The following is a 22437-nucleotide window of genomic DNA, read 5'->3' on the forward strand; positions in this document are numbered from 1 at the left end:
CATATCTTATTATAATTTTATATATCAAACATATTCTTAAATTATTGTTTCTTCCAAAATATGAATAAAACTGATGTTACTCATATATATATATATATATATATATCTCTTTCTCAATTTTCTTTTCTCCTGTAATTGCGGACGTCGGTTGCTATCACAGCTATTATGGCTATTGTGATGGTGAATCACAGCTATTGTGATGGTGAATTTTTTTCAATTTTAATTATAACAGTTTTCTTTTTTTTGTAAATTAAAATGATTTTATTAAACCATAACAAGTTACCAGATTGCAGTCACGATTGACTCCCATCTTAGTAAGAGAGTCTGCGAAATGGTTAGCTTCTCTAAATACATGAGCAAAAGTGATCTTTATTTTGCTGAATAAGTTTATGAGATTGTTTATAACATCATTATGCCTCCATGGACTGCCATTGAGTTTGTTAAGCCAAGCAATGACCAGTTTAGAGTCGCTTTCAACGATGAGGGATTGATTTTTGGGTCTACCAAGGTTAGTGCTTCAAGGACTGCTAGTAGCTCGGCCAAATTTCAGTCTTTGATCTCAATACTAGTCGAAAAATTCATCAATGTGTTACCATTCCAATCCCGAACTACTCCCCCTATGCCTACAGGGCCTGGCTTGTCAGTGGCGGAACCGTCAACGTTAAGTTTCCAAACTCCATGAGGAGGTGACGCCCAGGAGATATTTGGTCTGGCTGGCTTCCTGGTTGTTTTGTGAACGTAATATCTTTGATGCAGCATTCAAAATTAGAAATGGAGAGACTGTTATAAGGAAATTTTGCCTTTAACCACCACCCGAGTCTGATGCTGATCAGATTGAAGATTTGGTCCACTGAAAGACTGTTCTGGTTGAAAGATCATTTCATATCGAGCGAGCCATATCGACCATGTTGTAGCGTAGAACAGTGACACCCATATCAACTTTTGATCCTTCTCATTAGTCCGTTCAAAGATAGGAAGAGCATGTTTAGAGAATTAGGAATAACTCAGTAAATGCCCCCTTGTAATACACATTTGCACCAAACCTTCCAGGAGAATGGGCAGAGAAGAAGTAAATGGTTCACCGATTCATCCTCATCACAGAAAACACATTTTTCATAAAAGTTTTCTAATGGTTTTAAAAATATTTTAGGACTCTTTACGATCTTATATTTATATAAGAAAAATTATTCAAAAAATTGTCATTTTTTAAAACTATTCATATTTAAAAAAAATAGTTATTCTTATCTATGAATTTCTACAAATATTAATAATTAACAAAATAAAATATGCTACATGTAAGCATTCATATTTAATAATATTACAAATTAAACATAATAATTTAAAATTTCATTCACTACAAATATTGATATATTTTGGCTTGATATATCTTTTATTGAGAAAATTAGAACAACATTTTCAAAAGAATTAAAAATTTTATTTTATTTTTAAAATTAATAAAATTATTTTATTAATAAAAAATATATTTTTAATTCTAAAATATATTTTAAAATATTTTAAATATACTTTTAATATGATCAAGTCTAGAGGAGATAGGCGATGTTCGAATTTTGACATTTAGAGGTATCAACCAAACTTAATCGATCAATGTACAAGAAATCAAGTTATCAACAGAACAATTTGCTTATACTAATTTGTCTATTAATAATAATATGCTTAATTATTATTAATTAAAAAGTATAAGCATAATCGAGTCACAAGTAGGGGTGTAATCAAGTCGAATCGAGTCGATACAGTGAGAAGCTTGAACTCGAGCTCGACTCACAACTCGGGGTTTGATATCCGGTTCAAATTCGATTGAGTTTTATTTTTCAAGCTCGAGCTCGATTCGTGATCGAATTCGAGCTATTGAGCTTGTTCGATTAAGCTCGATTAATATGTAAAAATAAACTCGATTTGTATATTCGATAAGAGTTCGATTATTTATGCTCGAACTCGAACTCGAAATATTTTATTAATTAAAATAATAAAAATATATTTAAATATAAAAACTCGATTAGGCTCGCGAGCTACTCGAGTCAGATATAAAAATACTCGAATTTGACTCGATCGATAAATCGAGCTACTCAAACTCGAGCTTGATTCGATAATAATCGAACCGAATTCGAATTTTCTTCGAATCAAACTCGAGTAGCTTGCGAGTACTAATGTATCATTTACACCTCTAATCACAAGTAATTGATGATTGATTTATGCTTTTTTTTTTAAAAAAAAATTGTTTTCCATCAAGGATATAATCCATAAACATGAAATATGTAAGCAATTAAAATTTTAAAATAAGTGTCGATAATAAAGTTTCATTTGTTTGGAAGAAAAAATGCCTCACCATGAATTCTTTAAGTGTTCAAATAAGGTTTCATTTGTTTAGATTAAAAAGTACTTAGTTGAAGGTTAGCATTTGTTGTCGCCTGTAACGGACTCGAATATTTGTTCTTTCTTTTATTATTTTTAAATAATAATTATATATTAAACATTTGTATTGTATAAATTATTAAAATTAATGAAATGCATATTAATTAAAATTTGAATTAATATGTTAAATTTGTCATATGTGCAAAATACATCAGATTAATATAAAATTTATTACTTTTAATTTTAATGTAAAATCAAAACTCTGTAAATAAGAAATTCAATGCAAACATTAATTTTTATTTATCAAATAAATTCATTAATTAAAATATTTTAACGAAATTAAAATTTTTATTTATAAATTGAATAAATAATATTTAATTTAATAACTCTTACTTGGATAATTAACCTGCTTCAACTAAAAACTGTACTTATGCTTCACCTAGTAAAGCTAGAATTTTTTCTCTCTTTTCTTGTTGTTCATACATTAGCTCATGATCACACACGTTTTTGCGCATTATTATTTTAAAACAAAACTGGAAAGTGAAAACGTGAAGAAATGCTATTGCTTTTCCATTTTGTATCAGCAAATGCCCTTTTAGATTTTCCAGCCATTAATTATTACTAATACATTTTATTGTATTGTATATGACCAAGGTAAAGTTTAAAGGAAGAGAAATTTAAAATTTAATTCAATTGATTTATATAATTATTTTTAAAATTTAATTTAATTAATTTGTACAATTTTTTTTAATAGGTGATATCTAACATATTTATAATTTAAATATTTCACTTACAATTCCTTTATGTATTCTTAAATTGTAAGCATATAAAAAAAAAGTTTAAAGGGAAGCCACGGAAAGAATCAAATTTTATTGTTACATAAAATTTGCTTTAGAAATACTATATCAATCGCTTCTCTAAACGAGGGATCAGCATTGTGTTGTGTTTTACTATTATTTATTAATATTACATGGGCAATAGCAGATTAGCAGTTCTCTCAACTAACTTTTTTTTTTTTTTAAATAAATTTGGCAGATGTTTTTGTTTGTTTGTTTTTTTTGTTTAAAAAAAATGAAAGAATAATTATCTAATTAATAACTGTTGATGCCTCTTGGTCAAGACAAATTGTATTTCTGAAGGTAGACCTTGAGGAATTCTCTTGGCGTCAGCGCAGAAGTTGTACATCATGTAGTGTTTCTGCACCCATTGCAACCTTTGCTGACTTGTTGAATCCAGCTCTTGGGAGAACCGTGGATTGTTGGTTGAGGCAGAAGATGGGGAATTTGTTTTGCGGGAAGATGCTTGCTCCATTAGACCAAACACAGGCATTGGCATTGAAGTTTCTGTAAGAGGCAGTGAAAAGAGCTTGAGTCCAGTCTGTCTTCACCAGACCACCCCTTGTAGCCCAGTCATCAGCAGCATTCCACAAGCTGGAATAAATTCTCATCGGCTGGTTCTTTGGAAATGGGACTTCATATTTTTGAACTCTCTAACCAGTGTACCGTCCACAGAGAAGCTGCAACAGATGAGCAATAACAAATTTTTGTCAATCAATCACTCAATTCCATACGAATGAAAAGAAAACGGGGCAATTTACGAATGTTCACATGATGCATTGGGGACTCCAGAGGATGGAATAGGTGTGGGAATCTGCAGTTGAGTCAAACCAGGGATAGAACTGGTGTTCTCTGTTACCCTTTCCTCGACTGAACACATTTGTATTAAAAATGCCATCCCCACTCACCACTAAGATTTTCCAGGAACTCGAAATCAATTTCATTCCAGGTTGATCCTTTCGAATATAACTGCAGACAGAAATATACATATATGTATCAGGATTTAAGCTATCGCCATCCATATGATTTTGTAAAAATTGTGGAAAACAAGCATTAATTGGAGAATAACTTAAATAGTAGGCAGTGATCGTGCCAGCAGAGTTGCCAGGGACAAGCTTATTCTTGGATTGGAAGCCAGAGCCAGAGGCATTATCAAGGGAGAGTGTGAGAACCTCTCCATTGTTGACTATCTTACAACTGCCATTTCCCCATGTGATGTCAAAATCTTGGTAGAAATTAGCAGTAACAGTAGAGGCACCTATAAAAGAGATTAAAAAAAAAAAAAAAGAGGCAGGCTATGGTACTACTTGAAAAGAAGTAAGCCATGGGCGTGGTAGTGGAAAGATTAAAGAAGCTTGTATTTGTTGGAGAAGTTTGGTTAATTGGAGTTGTTGGGATTTGCCTTGAATCTCAGAATCTCACATCGAAAGTTAAGTAAGTTTGAATTTGTCTTGTAGGGAGTTTAGTAAAGGTATAAAGGATTTCACCCTTATAAATAAGATGTTTTGATTTTAGTTTAGTAACCCCATAGAGTTAAACACCAAGAGAATAGCTAAGTGAGTAGGTTATTAAAGGGTGTAATTGAGTTTTGGGTTAAGTTTTGAGTAAGGAGTTTTATGAGACTTTTCTCATTCTAAAAGTCTCACAGTTGTAAAGATTTATTTGTTAGTGGATTGTGTTTGGAGTAGGCCATTTTGAGTTGGGCCAAACCAAATATATTTGTGTGTTCTTATTCTTGATTTGAGCTTGCTATTTTGTGTGTGGTTGCTGCGCGTGGGTGTTGTTTTTCCCAACAAGTGGTATCAGAGCTGAATGTTTGAAATGTGAGAAGAGTTGAAGATTCAAGATGTGAAAAGAGCCGAAGGTTCGAGATGTGAAAGAGCTGAAAGTTCGAGATGTGGGAAGAGTTAAAGGTTTGGGAAGTGCATGATTTGAGACATGGAAAGAAGCAAGTTCAGAAGAGCTCGATTCAAAAGAAGAGTTCGAGTTCGAGTTTTGAAGATTGAGGATTAGTTTGTATGAAGTGTGAAGACACAAGGGAAGAAAAGATGATTGTGAGACTTTCATTGTAGGTGGAGCCAAGCATGTCTAGCATGAAGACAGATGATTGATGAAATTTGAGTCAAGGTGAAGATTGTTGGGAATAATGACTCAAATCCCATAAGAGATTTGTTTGGGATTTGTTAGAGATTTGTTTGAGATTTGTCAGATATTGCTTGATGGACAAGAAGACTTGCAAAAGAAGAATTCCAAGAGAAAGAGGATTCTTAATAGGTAAGTTTGACTTGCAAGAGAAGAATTCTAAAAGGAAAGGGATTCTTAATAGGCAAGTTTGACTTACAGGAGAAGAATTCTAAGAGGAGAGAGATTCTTAATAGGCAAGTTTATATGATTATAAATAGGTGAAGTCTCTACAAGGTTAGGTATGAGAAAAAAAATGTAAGAGAGTTGTAGGGTTTTGTGGGATAGACACCCCATAAGAGTATTGGGGCTTTACATCTTATGGGTGTGTATGTTTGTTTGTGAGTGGACTAGAGGAGATTGAGAGGGTCTACATAGGTATGATGTATGGGAGCATATGGGTATGTGTTTGGTTATGTTGAAAGGGTGCACAAGGGTTTGGGTTTGTGTTTGTTTGGGTTGAGAATACTCTATAGGACTAGAAGAGATTGAGAGTGTCTTATGAGTATTGATTGTTGAGTGAGGTTGATGATTTGATGTAAGTTTATAATTCTCTACAACTAGTGGATCTTTTTTTTCATCCGTGGATGTAGGTCAGTTAGACCGAACCACGTTAAATTGTTGTCTCTTGTGTGTTTGATTTATTGTTTGATTTCGCTTCCGCTGGTGTGATTGGATTAGAGGCTTTTAGCCCAACAAGTGGTATCAGAGCAAGGTTCGAGGTTTAAGGTTCGTGGGTCCAAGAGATCGTGAAGCAGTGTTTGAAGATGTCCGAAGAAGGTATGTCTGGTATGCCTATGCCTAAGTTTGAGATTTCGTTATTTGATGGAAAGAGTAATTTTATGTTATGGCAAAGTACGATTCAAGATTTGTTAGTACAACAAGGATTTGATCAGGCATTAGAGAATAGTAAGCTTGAGGAAATGTCTGACGCTAATTGGAATAGGATTCAGAAGAAAGTTGTTGTACTATTAGATGGACGTTAGCTCCAGAGGTAAAGTACAGTGTGTTGACTGAGAGTACTCTGAAAAGTTTATGGGATAAGCTTGAAGGTATTTATGCTTCGAAGTCGTTGACTAATAGATTATGTTTGAAGATGGATCTGTATTCTCTGAAGATGGAAGAAGGCATGAGTCTTCATAATCACTTGAATGAGTTTAATAGATTAGTTTCTCAATTGCTAGCGATTTCTATTGATGAGTTAAAAGATGAAGAGAATGCTTTAATTTTGTTATCATCTTTGCCCAAGTCTTATAGGCCTTTAGTTCAGACTGTGTTGGTAGGTAGGTCTACTTTGAAGTTGGATGATGTGACTGCTTTATTGCGTGAGAATGAAAAGTTTATGAGAGCTCAGAACTCATCACCTGGAGGGAGTACACTAGCTGTAGAGAGTTTTGATCGAAGGAGGATTCAAAAGAGGATTGATGGATCGAGATGGAGATCCAAGTCAAGAGACAGAGATTACAGTGATGTAGAATGTTATTATTGTGGTGAGAAGGGACATATCCAAGTGCGCTGCAGAAAGCTGAGAAGGGATATGGCTGCTTTCAAAAGGACGAATGATGAGAAGAAATCAGATGAAAAAAAGAGTGATACTGCTGCTGTCGTGTCTGATGATGATGATGTTGTTTTGACAACTTGTGTGGATGAGACCCAAACTTTGAAAAGTGATAAAGGTTGGATTTTAGATTCAGCTGCTACAGTTCATGTTTGCAATGATAGGAGTTGTTTTGTGGAATTGGATGAAAATGAAAAGTATGGAGATATTTTGGTTGCTAACAAAGAAAAGGTGCAGATTCAAGGCATTGGGAGTGTTCGTCTGAGATCTCACAATGGTGTTATTAGGACACTTCGTCATGTAAGGTATGTACCAAATTGTCACTACAATTTGATTACTTTGGGTGAGTTAGCTTCTCGGGGTACATATTTTATGGTAGTAATGATTGGTTGAAAGTGTATAAGAATGATAGTGTGATTCTACAAGGGAATAGGATCAATCACTTGTACATGTTTGATGGAGGCTCAATTGCTGAAATGCCTGTGATGAAAGAAAAGAAGAAAGGTAAGCATGTTAGCTTTGCAGATACTGTTGAAGTGTTTGGAGATTCAAGTCAAGGGAAAATTTGTTGGGATTTGCCTTGAATCTCAGAATCCCACATCAAAAGTTAAGTAAGTTTGAATTTGTCTTGTATCCCACATCGAGAGTTTAGTAAAGGTAAGGGTTTCACCCTTATAAATAAGATGTTTTGATTTTAGTTTAGTAACCCCAGAGAGTTAGACACCAAGAGAATAGCTAAGTGAGTAGGCTATTAAAACGTGTAATTGGGTTTTGGGTTAAGTTTTGAGTAAGGAGTTTTAGGAGACTTTTCTCATTCTAAAAATCTCACAGTTGTAAAGATTTATTTGTTAGTGGATTGTATTTGGAGTAGGTCATTTTGAGTTGGGCCAAATCAAATATATTTGTGTGTTGTTATTCTTGATTTGAGTTTGTTATTTTGTGTGTAATTGCTGCGCGTGGGTGTTGTTTTTTCCAACAGGAGTGTGTATTTACATATGGAGTAGCTGTATCGGGATGTGAATATCTACAAAAGGAAACGAAGGCCGTAGGGAGGTCCAGTGAGCCTGGAAAAGGTGGCTGAAAGCCCGAAATTAATTGAAATAGTCCCACTTTGTGCCACATCGCAACCTACAGCTTTGTTTCTTTATGATGAAAACGCGGTTTAATTTTCGTTTCATTTCTTTGGATGAATGGACAACCGAAGCCCGTGCCGGTGCCACCCAATTACTTTAGTAATTATTACTACTATATTATCTGGGTCATGGTCAAAAGGATGAAATTGCTTTCCAAACTGAAATATTGCATGACATGCCTGCTCCTTGTTCGAGATCTTTAGTTTTTTTTTTCATCCCCTAAAACCCTCTGGATTTTAATTTTGAATTCAACTATTATCATAGGTTTCTTGTAGTTAATACTCATAAGTCATAACTAATTAAAAGTTCATCCAATGCCATGCTAGCAAGAGGAGAGGTCTAATTAGACTTTTGTATTAAGCTTTTTTGGTACATAAGATAATGAAAAAAAATGATAATTACTATTTTATCTTATATTTAGTTTGCATAAAGAAAAAAAGGGAGAGATTAGTGCAAATAGGATTGATAATCGTTTTAGTATAATATAAGATGACTCAATCCTCTTGTGAAGAGAAGATTATTTTTAATTTCTTTAAAAATTGACTAACATTTATGATGACAAGTATTATTGTTTGATCAGTTATCCTAAAGTAGTTTTTTTTTTTCTTGAATATTTAAGAAGAAAAAAAAAAGAAAAGAAAAAATAACAAAAATAATTTTGTTAAAAATTGTTTTTAAAATATCTTTTAAAAAATTGATTTTTTTTTTGAAAAATATGAAATGCCATGTTCTTAGGGAGTTATTAAAATTGATTTTTAAAGATCATCTTAATATAATTTAGACCCATAAATTATATATATATTTAAAGTTTATTTTTTCTATTTAGCTCTTATATTATCAAAATTTTAACGAATATGTACGAAATTTGTGAAATTATTATGTATATGTAATATTTTTAAGTCGGAGCTCTTGATCTGTAATTTATTTACAGACCCTGACACATAAGCGGTTGGATTATTTTTTGACCTTGGAATCTCGGTCTGAATAGCACTCCCCTTGATAATTTTTCTCTAACAGATAATACATAGCTTGTTGATATGCAATAACTATTAAAATGTTATGCATGCACGTAACGGAGAATACACAAATTGAATTAGAAGCACAAGAAAAAGATGGTAAGTTTCATTACGGAATGGAAACTTTTTGCAGAGTAATACGACTCTGGCGTATGCTCATCTCGCTCATTCAAAACACTTTCCCAAGGTTTTTAATATGAAGTAGTATAATTTTTGGTGTGTATAAGATCAGAGTGATTCTCTTCAAGAGTTGTAACATGAAGATAATTGAAGGCAATGTTGAGATTTGTCTTGAATTTAATCACGCATGAAAAATTAAATGAAGTTATAAGAGTTAAAAATTTATTTCGTATTTCATATTATAAGTTTAATAAAATTATAAAAAATTTTACTTTTATAAATAAGATGTAGTTAAGTAACTTAATTAAAGAGTGTAATTAGATTTTAGATTAAGTTTTGAATAAAAATTTTTTGGTAAATAAGAATATATTTATTAGTATTTTGAATTTAAAATAAATTATTTTAAATTAAGTTAATAAAATATATTTGTGTGTTTTTATTTTTATTTTAAAATTAATTTATTGTTTGTGTTTGTAGGTGTTACGCGTGATTGTTTATTCTCCACCAGGCAATTCATAACACAGATTGTATTCCATGATGAAAGGTTTTTTTTCATATATATATACACAAAAATTCACAATCTGAAAATAAAAGAAGTGATTGCAATATTGAGATTTGAATCTTTTAACTTATTACAATATCATACTATATATTTATAGTATATACTATGCGATAAAATTTCAAAAATAAAAGAATTGATATAGGTTGAAACTAGTACTAATTACGACATCGTAGGACATATGGAATATCTTTAGGACATTTTACATTCCGTAGGAAGACCTTGAGGAAATCGCTTTGTATCAGTGCAGTAATTGTAGATCATGTAGTTCTTCTGCACCCACTTCAGCCTTTGTTGGCCTGTTATATCTAACTCTTGGGAAAGCCATGAATTGTTTTTGGAGCTGGAAGATGATGAAGAATTTGATGAGGAGCATGATGATGCTCCGTTTGTCCAAACACAAGCCTCGGCATTGAAATTCCTGTAGGAAGCAGTGAAAGGAGCTTTAGACCAGTCTGTCTTCACAAGGCCACCCCTGGTAGCCCAGTCATCGGCGTTCCACAGACTGGAGTAAATCCTCATAGGCTGGTTCTTTGGGAATGGAACACCATTGGATTCCAGGTTCTTGAACTCTCTGATTGGAGTGCCATCAACCGAGAAACTGAAAAACATGCACAAAACACGAAGTCCGTTGAAAATTTGAAGGATTAAAATTTAAAACAAGTTCATGATCCTAAATTATACAAATTTCAGAACTGTATCCGATCTTCTTACATGATATGCCGGGGATTCCATAGGATGGAGTACGTGTGAAAATCTGCAGTTGGGTCGAACCAGAGATAAAATTGCTGCTCCCTGTTGCCCTTGCCTTGGCTAAAAACATTGGTATGAAGGATGTAAGGATCACTGCTCAAGTTCCCCAAGAACTCAAAGTCTATTTCATCCCATGTTGCGCCCTTTGAAGATAGCTGCAAAAACATAAAATGTTCAACATGTTAGTTCCAAGGGATTGCGTCAGTAAGGTATAAGAAGGCAAGTACCAAATTCTGAAGGCTTACATAGTATGCTGTTACGGTTCCAGCAGAGTTGCCAGGAACAAGCTTGAGCTGCATATCAATCTTCCCAAACAAATACTCGTTCTTGGACTGGAAGCCAGAGCCAGAGGCCTTGTCGAGGGAGAGAGTCAGAAGCTGACCATTGCTGAGAATATTGGCACGACCATCTCCCCAAGTGAGGTCAAAATCCTGGTAGAAATTACCAGCATAGGCAGTCAGAAAAAAGCAAACTACGAACGATAATTTTATTAGCGGAACACTTGAAGAAGAAAACGAAGCCATTTGGGAGTATGCTTTGGAAAGAGGGGACAGCAGGAAAGAGATGAAACTAGTTTTGAATTGAATAGATGAGGAGATTGGTGAGGGTGGGAAAGGACTTTTTATAGCAACGTAATTGTAAACGAAATTAAATGAGAGGAAAGCAAAAGGAAGGCTGAAAATAAGCTGTGTCCAGCTGGCTTAGGAATGAAAAAGATTTGAGTGTAATAGGTAGAGAGGACAAAAAATCCGAGTAGATTATGATTTTCACACGCGGTTTTGGCAAAGAGATTCGAGGAGTGGGCACGGCCCAGTCTAGTCCCTCACCTTCCCTGCACCAAACACCGACATCATGGGTCCGCTTTCATTGTGGTTTTTTTTCCTTTTGCCCAATACGTTGCTTACTTTCTTTTCGCTCTTTCGTTTGGATGACAACTGATTGTGACGTAATGGGGCTGGTACATATTAATGCGTTAAAGTTAAGAGTAGTGCCATATCCTAAAGTTAATTGGTTCGTTAACCACAGCTCCATTATATTGAAGGAGTCCCAAAGGATCCAAAAAAAAGAAAAGGGTCGTTACCACTAGCAGCACCAGCACCGCCATTGGAGACTTGGAGTCATAGAGTCGGTGATTCTTATTGTAATCGTCGCAGGACCCATATGTCCCCCGGGGATATGATCCAAGCTCTGCCTCGGCGAAAGTGGGATGACGCATTCTTAGATGCCACTTGCAAATCCACTGGCCAATTAACTGGTTTGTACTTTTTAACTTTGAGACTTTGTGTTCAATGCATGCACGCTTCAACTATTTGCTATTGCCATGAGAATCGTGTGAAAAATAAGATAATCTCTACTTTCTTCTATAATGGCCAAAATCAGCATTTTCAACACTTCTGTAAATTGTTATCTTTCAGTTTTATTAAGTCCAACAGGTCTTCTATGTTTTTATCTCTTCCCCTTCCTTCGTAAGTGGAATAGATCAAATTACCTCAGAAACTTATCCTCCCCCAAATGAATTTCCTATCATTTCTCCAAGAATTTGAGATTTAACAATCTTTTTTTTTAGCAAATTATTTCCTGAGTAGTTACAAAATTTATATCATTTTCTCGCTTTACTCACTCAACTTCAATTTCTTCAGTTTTTTTTTAAGTGGGTGACAAACAGATTGAGGTGCATCCAAATCTGCCTAAACTACATGAACAAGGATTAAAATGGCCCAATTAATCCTTACTTTTCTCTCCTTCATCTCTTTAAACACCTTAACCTCTTCCCATTCCCATTCCAATTTAGTGATGGCGATGGATACTCCAGTAACTTAAACTACTAGATGTGATTAAGTAGATTAGGATATCTTATAATCAAGTTCGTTCAAATAGTGATCTTAGATATTCATTATCCAAACTTAATTGTAGGAGAAATCAACTTACATCAATAAAATTTTTTTTAACTTTATATTTTTTTATCATTAATTTCAATAAATCTAATGGATGAGATTAAATCATTTTTTATTGATCTCTCTCATTTCTTAGATTTATTGAAATTAATAATTAAAAAAATGTAAAATTTTTTTGGTGTAAGTTAATCCTTTTTTTTTTAGATTTTATTTATAAATTATTTATTATTAATATAATACTTACCAAAATTAATTCATTAAATATCTTTATTATGATTTTTAATTTTTAATTATTTTTTTAAGTTAACTTTTTCTTTGGTTCACAGGAGGAGGACTGAGTTAACTTTAATTTATTAATTTTATTTTTTAATAATATGTATTAAATTGATCTTAAATTTGTTTAAAAGTTAAACTTTGACATAATAAACTTATATTTAGTAAGTAGGAGTAATTAGCCTGTATTTTTTTTATATTATATGAGTGAAATTCGAGTATAAAAAATTAAAAATATTTAAATAATTATCAAATTTAAAGATTTTAATAAATAATTAAATTTGAGTATTGATATCCATATCTCACCTGTTCAGGTATCTAATTCCCATGCTAAACAGGCCCATAATCATCAATTTCCAAGACCAGTCTTAACAAACGATAAGAACAAACTATAACCTTCCTCAAAATCTCCCACTTTCGGGGCAATCATTATTTTTTTTTTTTTTCAAAATTCTGTTAAACTCCAAATCAACGATATTATTTCTTCACATAATCCACCCAAATTAATTCAACCCATTCAAACTCCCAAGTTCCTGCACATAACCATGTATAATTTAACCTTTTGATTACAAACAAAGCCACACATTTTTTTAAAAAAATTTGGCAAGGGGAAAGCCATAAGTCAAAAGAACAAGTGAAACCATCAACCATAATTTTTACAAAAATAATGAATCAAAATGATCTCATCTGATGGGAGTGGGTTTTAATTATCTTTTTACTGTACAAATGATTAACTATAACTGGTTAACAGAACTGTGGTTAGAAATGAAAAGAAAAAAATTAAAAATAAACTCAATTGCCTTGTTGGCAATTTGGCCAAGCAGAGGAAAAAGAAACAGGAAAACGAGAGATTAACGGTGTACAGTGTCTCTGTCGGGCTCGAGTTTGGCGATGGTTTTCACGGAAAAGAGGACATTTTGGCAATTTTGAAGTCTCGTTGCTAAAACATTTTGCAACAACTTTTACCCACAGTAAGTTGTGTTTGTAGTATTTGCTATTGCCATGAGAATCATGTGGGAATAAGAGCAATTGCTACAATACTACTGTAAAAGTGCCCTTTTTTCACATCCAATTAGACCTTTCCGTTTTTGTATCTTTCTTTTTGACACTATCTTATTCTACTTTTGAAGGAGTGACAGACCAAAATTTTACTGTCAAAGCTTATCCTATAAAAATTTGATTTCTTTGTTAAATTCTTAATTAATTCCAATATGTCTTACTATAAAGGCTTACTATTTCTTTTTATAAAGGAGGAGACTGCAGTATGGGAAGGAAGATTATGTAGTTGATATTTAAACACCTACATATTATCTTTTAAAGGTGTCTATATTTTAAAGATGTCTATGAACCAATTGAACTTCGAGTTAAATTGGCTTACTGATTTTTCTACATACAAAAAAACCCTCTTAATTGGTGTGCTTTTATTATTCAAAATCATTATCTAATTCAAAGTGACAACTTCTAATTAATTGGAGAAATAGAGTAAACTCAGGCAACTTAAGGTTGATATAGTAGCATGGTTTTGGTAAAAGATCTGTGATATAGGTTGTGTCTGTCTTCTGCGGCTGCTGGCAATAAGCAGAATGGCTTTCCGTCTATGTTGTAGCAGCACATTCGAGAGGGAGTCCCTGAGGGAATCGCTTTGTGTCAATGCAATAGTTGTAAATCATGTAATGCTTCTGCACCCACATCAACCTTTCCAGGCTTGGAGCATCCAGCTCCTTTGCCAGCCATGAATTGGAATTGCAGGGATAAGCCCTGGAAGGCCAAATGCAAGCTTGTGCACTGATGTTCCTATAGGAAGCTGTGAAAGGAGCTTTGGTCCAATCTATTTTGATAAGACCTCCTCTTGTTGCCCACTCTTCTGCATTCCAAATGCTTGAATGAATTCTCATTGGCCGCCTCTTGGGGAATGGAACTTTAGTTGAATTCAAGTTCTTCAACTGTCTAATAGGGGTACCATCAACATAGAAGCTGAAATATGTATATTCAGTGAGAACGAAGGGTGAAAAGGAAAGGGAAGGAACAGAGTAATTCACCATGAAATTTGAGTTATTTTTGTAGATAAAGATACCATTCAAGTGTTCTTACATAATGACATGGGGATTCCAGAGGATGGAATAGGTGTGGAAATCTGCTGTTGGGTCATACCAGAGGTGGAATTGTTGTTCTCTGTCTCCTTTACCTCCAGTAATTACATTGGTGTGAACAGTGTAAGGATCACCACTCAAATTCCCCAAGAATTCGAAGTCTATTTCATCCCATGTTGATTCTTTTGAGGTTAACTGCAGCATAAACAGACTTAGAGGAGCATATCCAAACTAATGAATTTTAGCAGGAAATGCAAAAACATGCAGAAGTACTGCTTACATAGTAGGATGTCACAGTGCCGGCGGAGTTGCCAGGGACAAGTTTAAGTTGCACGGAAATATTGCTAAATAGATACTCATTCTTGGATTGAAAAGCTGAACCGGAGTCTTTATCAAGGGAGAGAGTGATCTGCTCCCCTTTGTCCAGTATCCTAACTCGGTCACTTCCCCATGTGATGTCAAAATCTTGGGAAAAGTTCCACGCAAATGCAGCCATCCAAGGAAAAACCACAAGAAATACCATAAACTTCATTAGGGGTGATGAATCAGCCTTATCGATTAGCTAGAAATGGATCTGAGAATTTGGTGCATTGAGTTAATTGGAGCTCTTCTTAATATATAGCAAGGAAAAAAACAAAGCGGCCATTTGTAAGCAAAGGAGAGAAAAAATAAACTATAAAAGGACAAGAGGGGCAGTAAGGTTCATGTACCATTTTTGTGTGGTGGGGGCTGCGCAGAGAAAGCGGTTGTTAGGTGGCGAGAAGAGTGGCGGTCAAGATTTAAGGAATGCGCATGGCACACAAGTGACAGCCCACAGCCATGGCTATGAAACACGCGGTGCCAATGACATGCCATGGTTGAGAGGCTTTTGACCTACTTTTGCCTTGCCGTCTCCTTCGCATATTTATCTCACTACTTGCATTGCACATTCATCATGTTAATCACCATATCTAAACCTATAGCCATAGCCCATTACCAATTACAAACAGCATTAAGGACTCTAATTAAAGATGAATTTAATTATCAATTGATTCATATAATCATGATTAAAGCAATGGAACTTAATAAAGTCAAAATTTAAATCTCAACAATCGTGACATTAATTTTTTTTATCTCAAGGCTATAGATTTTTTTGAATAAAAATAGATTTAATTATTGCTTCTGTTGATATGATTTTTATTTATGAAATCAAAAAATAAAATATTATTTGATTATAAAAAGGTATAAGTAATAATTTTGATGAGTAAAAATTAAATTTTTACTCATACATAACAGAACATATAATTCTACTTCAAAATATAATTTTTATAGTGTAATTTTTTTAGTTTTATATTTTTTTAATTATTAATTTTAATAGATTTAAAAGAAACGAGAGATAAAAAAGGCTTAATATTATTTTTTGTTTTATTAAAATCAATAATTAAAAAAAATTATAAAACTAAAAAAAATTACTGATCCTTCCTCGTGTATATATAAATAAATTTGTCTTTCTTAATAATTATTTGTTCATTTCTTAAATATAATATGCAATTCTCTATTTTAACATTTATTGATGGCTGATAAATCTTAAGAAAGAAATTCTAAAATTCTATGGTCTCAACATGCACATCAAATGAAAGTTAATATTACCAAAAACGATTATTAGTATAATATTTTCAATCTCGAATATCTCTGATGCGGTGGAGTACGTACTCTAGAGCCGTGGGTTTAGACCCGGCTCGAGTTTTCAGATATGATTTTTTTAATCTAATTAAGCTTAAAAATATTATTTATTAATAAAATTATTTTTATTTAATTTTAATTTAAAATTAATTTAAAATATTAAAATAATATTTTATACTGTAATAATTTTATTAATATAAAAAGACCAAAATAAGTGGACTGAGTTTAGGCTCAAGCTTGAGCCTTCTTACCAAGCCCATGGACCTTTAGTGGAGTGCATATTGTATTTATATAATTGCTAATGAAACTTCCATTATTTATTAAGGGTATTCATTTGAATGGTTCGATTAATTTTGATATTTCATTAATTTCAAATTAAATTAATTAAATTAAATTAAATTATTTTTATTAAATAAATTAAATTTATTAATTTAAAAAATTAACCAATCAAATTCAATTCAATTAGTTTGATTAATTTTTTTAATTAATCGAATAATAAAATATATTTAAATTAAATTATATTGTAAATTCTTAATTTTTTATATTTAAAACAAATTAAATAAAATAATTCAACAAAATATTCAAATATTAAGGTATTAAGTTAAAAGCTGAAAGAACTTATAAAATTAAAGAAATAGTCCATTTCATGTATATTTAGTTTTGTAGTTGAGTTTTGTTATATTTCGGTTAATTGATTAATTCGATTTTTAAATTAAATTAATAAAAAATTAATATTTTTCTAAAATCATTTGAATAATAGATCAATTAACTGAAATAAATGAACACACCTGTTGATGGTTGAGAAACTTTGAGATTTCATAACTGCAATTGTAGGTAATATGCTAATATTGTGGGTGAGATATGAATCACTAATTGGGGGAGGGGCGGTGCAGAAAACAACAAGAATATAGGAAGTATTGAGGTAAGGAAAACGGACGATCCTCCTCACAGAACGGAGTTGCATTTTTAAGCTCTTAAGAATACATTTCTTGTTGTTCCCGCCCTCCCTCAATTGGGAATGACCCCTTTGTTCAAGTAATTCTGCAACTTTGTGTTCACCACTAGATCACTAAATCCCATCATTCAGGGATGGATCTTCACTAAATCTCTTATCAATCCAACTTTGCCTACTCATGACCACTCCTCCTAATAATATACGTGGAGAGGTTCTTTTCATATTCTAACTTTGTGTTGACGTTTTTTTTTTTTTTTTTATCATTCTCCCTTTAAATCTCAAGCCTGCAGTTTTTCCTTCTTTTCTTGGCCTTTTTGCAGCTAGGTTTTGTTTGTTAGTTTATCCAATATTTGAAGATAAAAGATTGATTTTTCTTTTAATCTGCATTTATTCAATCATTTCTGGTGTAAGAGCAAGAATACTCTAGAACAGGCAGTGGAAAGAGCTTCCATTCCAATTTCAATGTTTGTTCTTTTTTTTTTTTTTCTTGACAGGTTTGTACATGAAATTATAATAAAAAAAACCAAATGATGAGTTCTTTGAAGGTCAACGTGAATATTCTAGGAATCTTTCTCGTTGCATCACTTGTTAGATTTGAACCATCCCTTGGGTTCTACCTCGGCCGAAGACATGTAAACATCGTAAATAGGCTCGAAAACCATGCATCTTTGATGATCCATTGCTGGCAAAATGATGGTAATCTGGGTGCATATAATTTGAAGTACGGGGAAGAATTTAGGTGGGATTTTATGGACCTATTTGTATTCCAGCATGTTAAAATTGAATGCAACATGGAGTTCAATGACGAAGGCAAGCCAAGAAGAGGGCATTTCCAGGTGTATGACTCTAGCCGAGATGTTAGGAGGCGTGAGTGCTATAAATGGTGTAATTGGGCGGTTGGGATATACGGTCTGTATGCATTTGATGAGGTTGATGAAAGATGGGACTATGAAATTCCATGGCCGTGTAATAATAGGTTTTAGCTAATTTCTTTCTATTGGAATGTAGCCTAAGCTGCAGTTGCTCTATATTCACAATATTCAACTTAATTGGCTTCATAATTAGAAAGGCAGACAAGAAAATTTATCTGCAGCATTTGATGGATATATGATAATAAGATTCGAGCTAATTTGAACCTGTCATCTTTTTTATCAATAACTTTCAAGCATTTGGATTCATTTTAAAATTTCCTTTTCGTTTGATTTATCAGTAACTTTCTAGCATTCGGAAAGCATCCTGAAAGTCTGAAATCCTAATTCCGATTTGACCTTTTTCTCTTTCACAACTCTAACAATTCACCAACTCAGCTTCCAACAAGCTCTACACTCACCAAACCCAAAAATTCCTCAACATTGTTCAAATTTACAAAATAGCCTGTTTTTCTATAACTCCAACCTCAGACATTCTAGCTCTTTCAGCAAATTCTACCACCGGCAGTCCTGTTTCCATCAATGTTGCAGCCATAGTTACCTCTAACTAAATTCCATTAAGCATCAATGTGTATATACAACATGCAAGGGATATAAGATAGCTTTACCTTATCTACAATATGTGAATTAAAACTTACATAAATGAAATGAAACTAACTTATCAACAAAAGTTATTTTCTGAATCTGACAGCTTGATCTGCTGACTTGGTCCTTTCCCCAGCTAGTGTGGATCCTTACCCTTTCTACGGGCTATAACGTGTATTCTGGACTCAAATTTAGAGCTAGAGGAATCCTTATAGCTCTAAGTAAACTTCTTGAGTTTTATATATATATATATATATATATATATATATATACACACACACATGTATGTATATAGATATATATATATATATATATATATATTTGGGGTTTCAGAGATTTAGTTTTATGACTAAAATTAAAATTTTAATATTTTATAAATAAATCAGCAGCTGTTACACTATTCAGAGTTGACAAGTATATTTGAGGATAGGCTGATATTACAACCTAGGAAGCAACTATGCTTAAATATTCGGATAAATTACGTCCACTATCCTTAAATTTTAAAATAAATATCGATTTTTAAATTTTAAAAAGTAACGTAGGCAGACCATTCACCTTAAAATTTAATTGGACTGACTATTCTAAAGAAAGGAAAGCCCATTTTCATTGTGTTTGTTTATGCCATCCTGCTGTCCAGTGCTACTTCAGCCCACCAACAAACTTACAATATTCAAAGGACATTTCCAGTATTGTTCCCAGCCCTACAAATCTCCTCAGCCTCAAAATTTTCAGAATATGACAATTCAAACATATCTTAATTGTCTAAGCTCAAACTCTATATTTTTTTTTCCAAATTTAGTTCCACCACCAAACTATAGTTGATGCTCTAGAAATGCTCTCATCTAAATGCTCTAGAAATGTTAGTGATCACTTTTCTTATGGTTGAAACTTTCATGGTTGCTTCTGCTGGTAACTTCTACCTGGATGTTGCTATCACATTGGGGAGGTATTGGTCGTGGAAAAATTCTCAACAACGGTCAGCTTCTTGTTCTCTCCCATGATAAAGCCTCTGGCTCAGGCTTCCAATCTAGGAATGAATATCTTTACGGGAAATTTGATATGCTACTCAAACGTGTGCCTGGTAACTCTGCTGGGACAACAACTGCCAACCAGCTAAGCAACTTTCCAGGCAATTCTCATATCATTTCATAGTTTTCTGCACGGTATATGTTCATTGCTGGCAAATTTATTCTTGTCTAACGCAGTTAAAATCACAAGGATCGTCATGGAACGAGATAGATTTTGAGTTCTTAGGGAACCTAAGTGGTGATCCTTATATTATATATATTCACACTAATGTTCACTCATAAGGCTAAGGTGACACTGTCTGGTTCAACCCAACTACTGGTTTTCATACCTACTCAATTCTCTGGAATTCTGGGCATGTCATGTAAGTATACAAAAATCAACGTCCTATCTAAGCCATGTATTTTTATCATGTAAATAAATATACTTAATATTGCAATAACTCCTATTTTCGTTGTCTCAGTTTCAATGTAGATCGATGGTAGACCAATCAGAAAGTCAATAGACGTGGAGTCAGCTGGTGTTCCGTACCCAAAAACCAATTCATGGGAATGTATTCTAGCCTCTAGAATGCTGATGACTGGGCCACTAGAGGAAGCCTAGTCAAGACAGATTGGAGCCAAGCACCCTTCACAGCTTCTTTCAGAACTTCAGTGCCAATGCTTGCGTCTGGTCCAATGGAGTATCTTCTTGCGGTTCAAATTCATCTTCTAACAGCGCCTGGTTCTCGATCAGAAGATCTGGATTCTTCTGGTCAAAAAGTCCTAAAATGGGTGAAAAAGAATTGCATGGGTTACAATTATTGCAAAGACGCAAAACAATTCCCTCAGGGCCACCTTGTTGAATGTACTCCTGCAAACAAAAATAGAATAAGATGAAGTAGCATCCGCGAGACAATTTTGTAGAATAATTCTTTAACCATTATCGATATATAATTGTCTCCAGTTATTTGTATGATCATGTACTACAAATTAAATAAAAGGCACAAAACATGGAAATAAAGTTGCAGATAAATCTAACAAAACTTGATGTATCTAATTTAAATTAAATTTTACATACACTTCAAATTCCATGTATATGATACATTAATAGTAGATGAAACTTAGGATTAATAGTAATGTTACTAATGTATTTGTTGGATTAAATGGCTCAAGCACATCTTAGAGTAGGGGACGCAACTGTCAGATGCTGTGAATCTTCTTGGAAACTTGTTGAACATTGTCCATTATCTACATCAAAATGAGTGCTTGTCAGAAAAGTTAGCGTCAATGATTATTTACGGTTGCTTAGGCCAGACCAAATGAAGACGGTTTAAAACTTGAACTAGTGCATTGCATCGGCAGCTTTAATGATGACGTTTGGTATGGAGAGAATTACGCAGAAACAAACACTTGGAAATACGACAATTATATCTGTAACATTTAATCCAATTTGTCTGATGCGTTCCCCCAACAGGCTGTATTAGTGGGAATATAATGCTTGAGTTTGGTGATGCATGTTAAAGTGAAGAGTAGTTACAAACATGATGTTCGATTCGGTAATGAAGTATGAGGAAGAAGTTGAGCAAACATGGACATCAGTAGATCAAGTTATTTGTACTATAAACTTGAAATCCCATGCTGATGAGTGGGTTTACTGAAAAATAATAGATTTTCTGCGATGGGTTTTTTAGGCAATCAGTTTTAGCTGAGATATCGTAGCTTTCTTTTCTGAAGCTTAAATGTACAAAAGCAACCGCATAGCACAGAAGTTGTCATAATACATGCCAAGCAAACAGAGTTTCCTGTGGGAATTGTATCCATGTTAAGCAAAAAGAATGCTCCACACCCCCGCAATCGAGCCATAGCTTTTCAACCTCAGCATGCTGCCAAAAATTAGTATCTCCTCCCGATGTGGGATAGATAAGTCTGGCCTTACCAAGTGGACTTTTTAAACGATACAATTTGATTATCTACAACTACATCCTTCAATAAGTAACTATTTATTTACTTCGATGTGGCTTTGATTATTTTTTACGGGATTCATTTTCCAGCTTTTCTGTAGTTGAAATAACAAATATCTTGTAGTTTCTGTTTCCTCATGGAGGCAGGATAAGGATATGGTGGCGTAACAAGAAGGAATTGTCTCTGCAGACTAATTCCCAATGTCTAAAAAGTGAAACATGTCTGACCAAAAACAAGATGAATGATTTTTTTTTTAAGACAGTTTACTTGATCCTTGTTTTTTTACATGGTTCTTTGAAGAATATCATTTCTATAAGTTATTGTATGTAAAGGAACAAGTATTTATCATATTTTAGTTAATAAGATTTAATAATTACTAAATGTAAAACTTAAAAATAAAATATTTTCCTCCAAAATATAATTTTTCTAAATAGTAACACATTTATATTTGTTAGATAAACACAACTTGAATAAATATTATTTATCTTATTTATATTTTCCAGCAAAATAGAATTTCTCCTAAATAGTAACAAATTTATATTTATCATATCCT

General features: G+C 33.1%; 3 protein-coding genes and 2 pseudogenes across 3 annotated transcripts; 2 read left to right on the plus strand and 3 right to left on the minus strand.

Moving 5' to 3' along the window:
- Positions 1–546: 546 nt before the first annotated feature.
- Positions 547–4532, minus strand: LOC149514644 (xyloglucan endotransglucosylase/hydrolase protein 22-like; annotated as a pseudogene).
- Positions 4533–9796: 5264 nt separating this feature from the next.
- On the minus strand, positions 9797–11129 carry LOC111301730 (putative xyloglucan endotransglucosylase/hydrolase protein 23). Its single transcript, XM_022897640.2, has 3 exons — positions 10772–11129; positions 10488–10681; positions 9797–10374 (listed from the first exon to the last, which is right to left on the minus strand). Exons 1-3 carry the CDS (start codon positions 11048–11050, stop codon positions 9966–9968), a joined length of 882 nt encoding a protein of 293 aa, XP_022753375.1. The 5' UTR covers positions 11051–11129; the 3' UTR covers positions 9797–9965.
- Positions 11130–14005: 2876 nt separating this feature from the next.
- On the minus strand, positions 14006–15327 carry LOC111301965 (putative xyloglucan endotransglucosylase/hydrolase protein 23). Its single transcript, XM_022897926.2, has 3 exons — positions 15065–15327; positions 14786–14979; positions 14006–14668 (listed from the first exon to the last, which is right to left on the minus strand). Exons 1-3 carry the CDS (start codon positions 15314–15316, stop codon positions 14290–14292), a joined length of 825 nt encoding a protein of 274 aa, XP_022753661.2. The 5' UTR covers positions 15317–15327; the 3' UTR covers positions 14006–14289.
- A 2604-nt stretch (positions 15328–17931) lies between these two features.
- On the plus strand, positions 17932–18384 carry LOC111301966 (self-incompatibility protein S1-like). The gene has a single exon (XM_089744226.1). The coding sequence runs from the start codon at positions 17932–17934 to the stop codon at positions 18382–18384; it is 453 nt and encodes a 150-aa protein (XP_089600352.1).
- Positions 18385–19839: 1455 nt separating this feature from the next.
- LOC149514645 (xyloglucan endotransglucosylase/hydrolase protein 24 pseudogene) lies at positions 19840–20544 on the plus strand (annotated as a pseudogene).
- Positions 20545–22437: the final 1893 nt, after the last annotated feature.

Source organism: Durio zibethinus, chromosome 15, assembly GCF_047325235.1.
Source record: "Durio zibethinus cultivar Kanyao isolate XHJ-2024 chromosome 15, ASM4732523v1, whole genome shotgun sequence".
Classification (NCBI taxonomy): domain Eukaryota; kingdom Viridiplantae; phylum Streptophyta; class Magnoliopsida; order Malvales; family Malvaceae; genus Durio; species Durio zibethinus.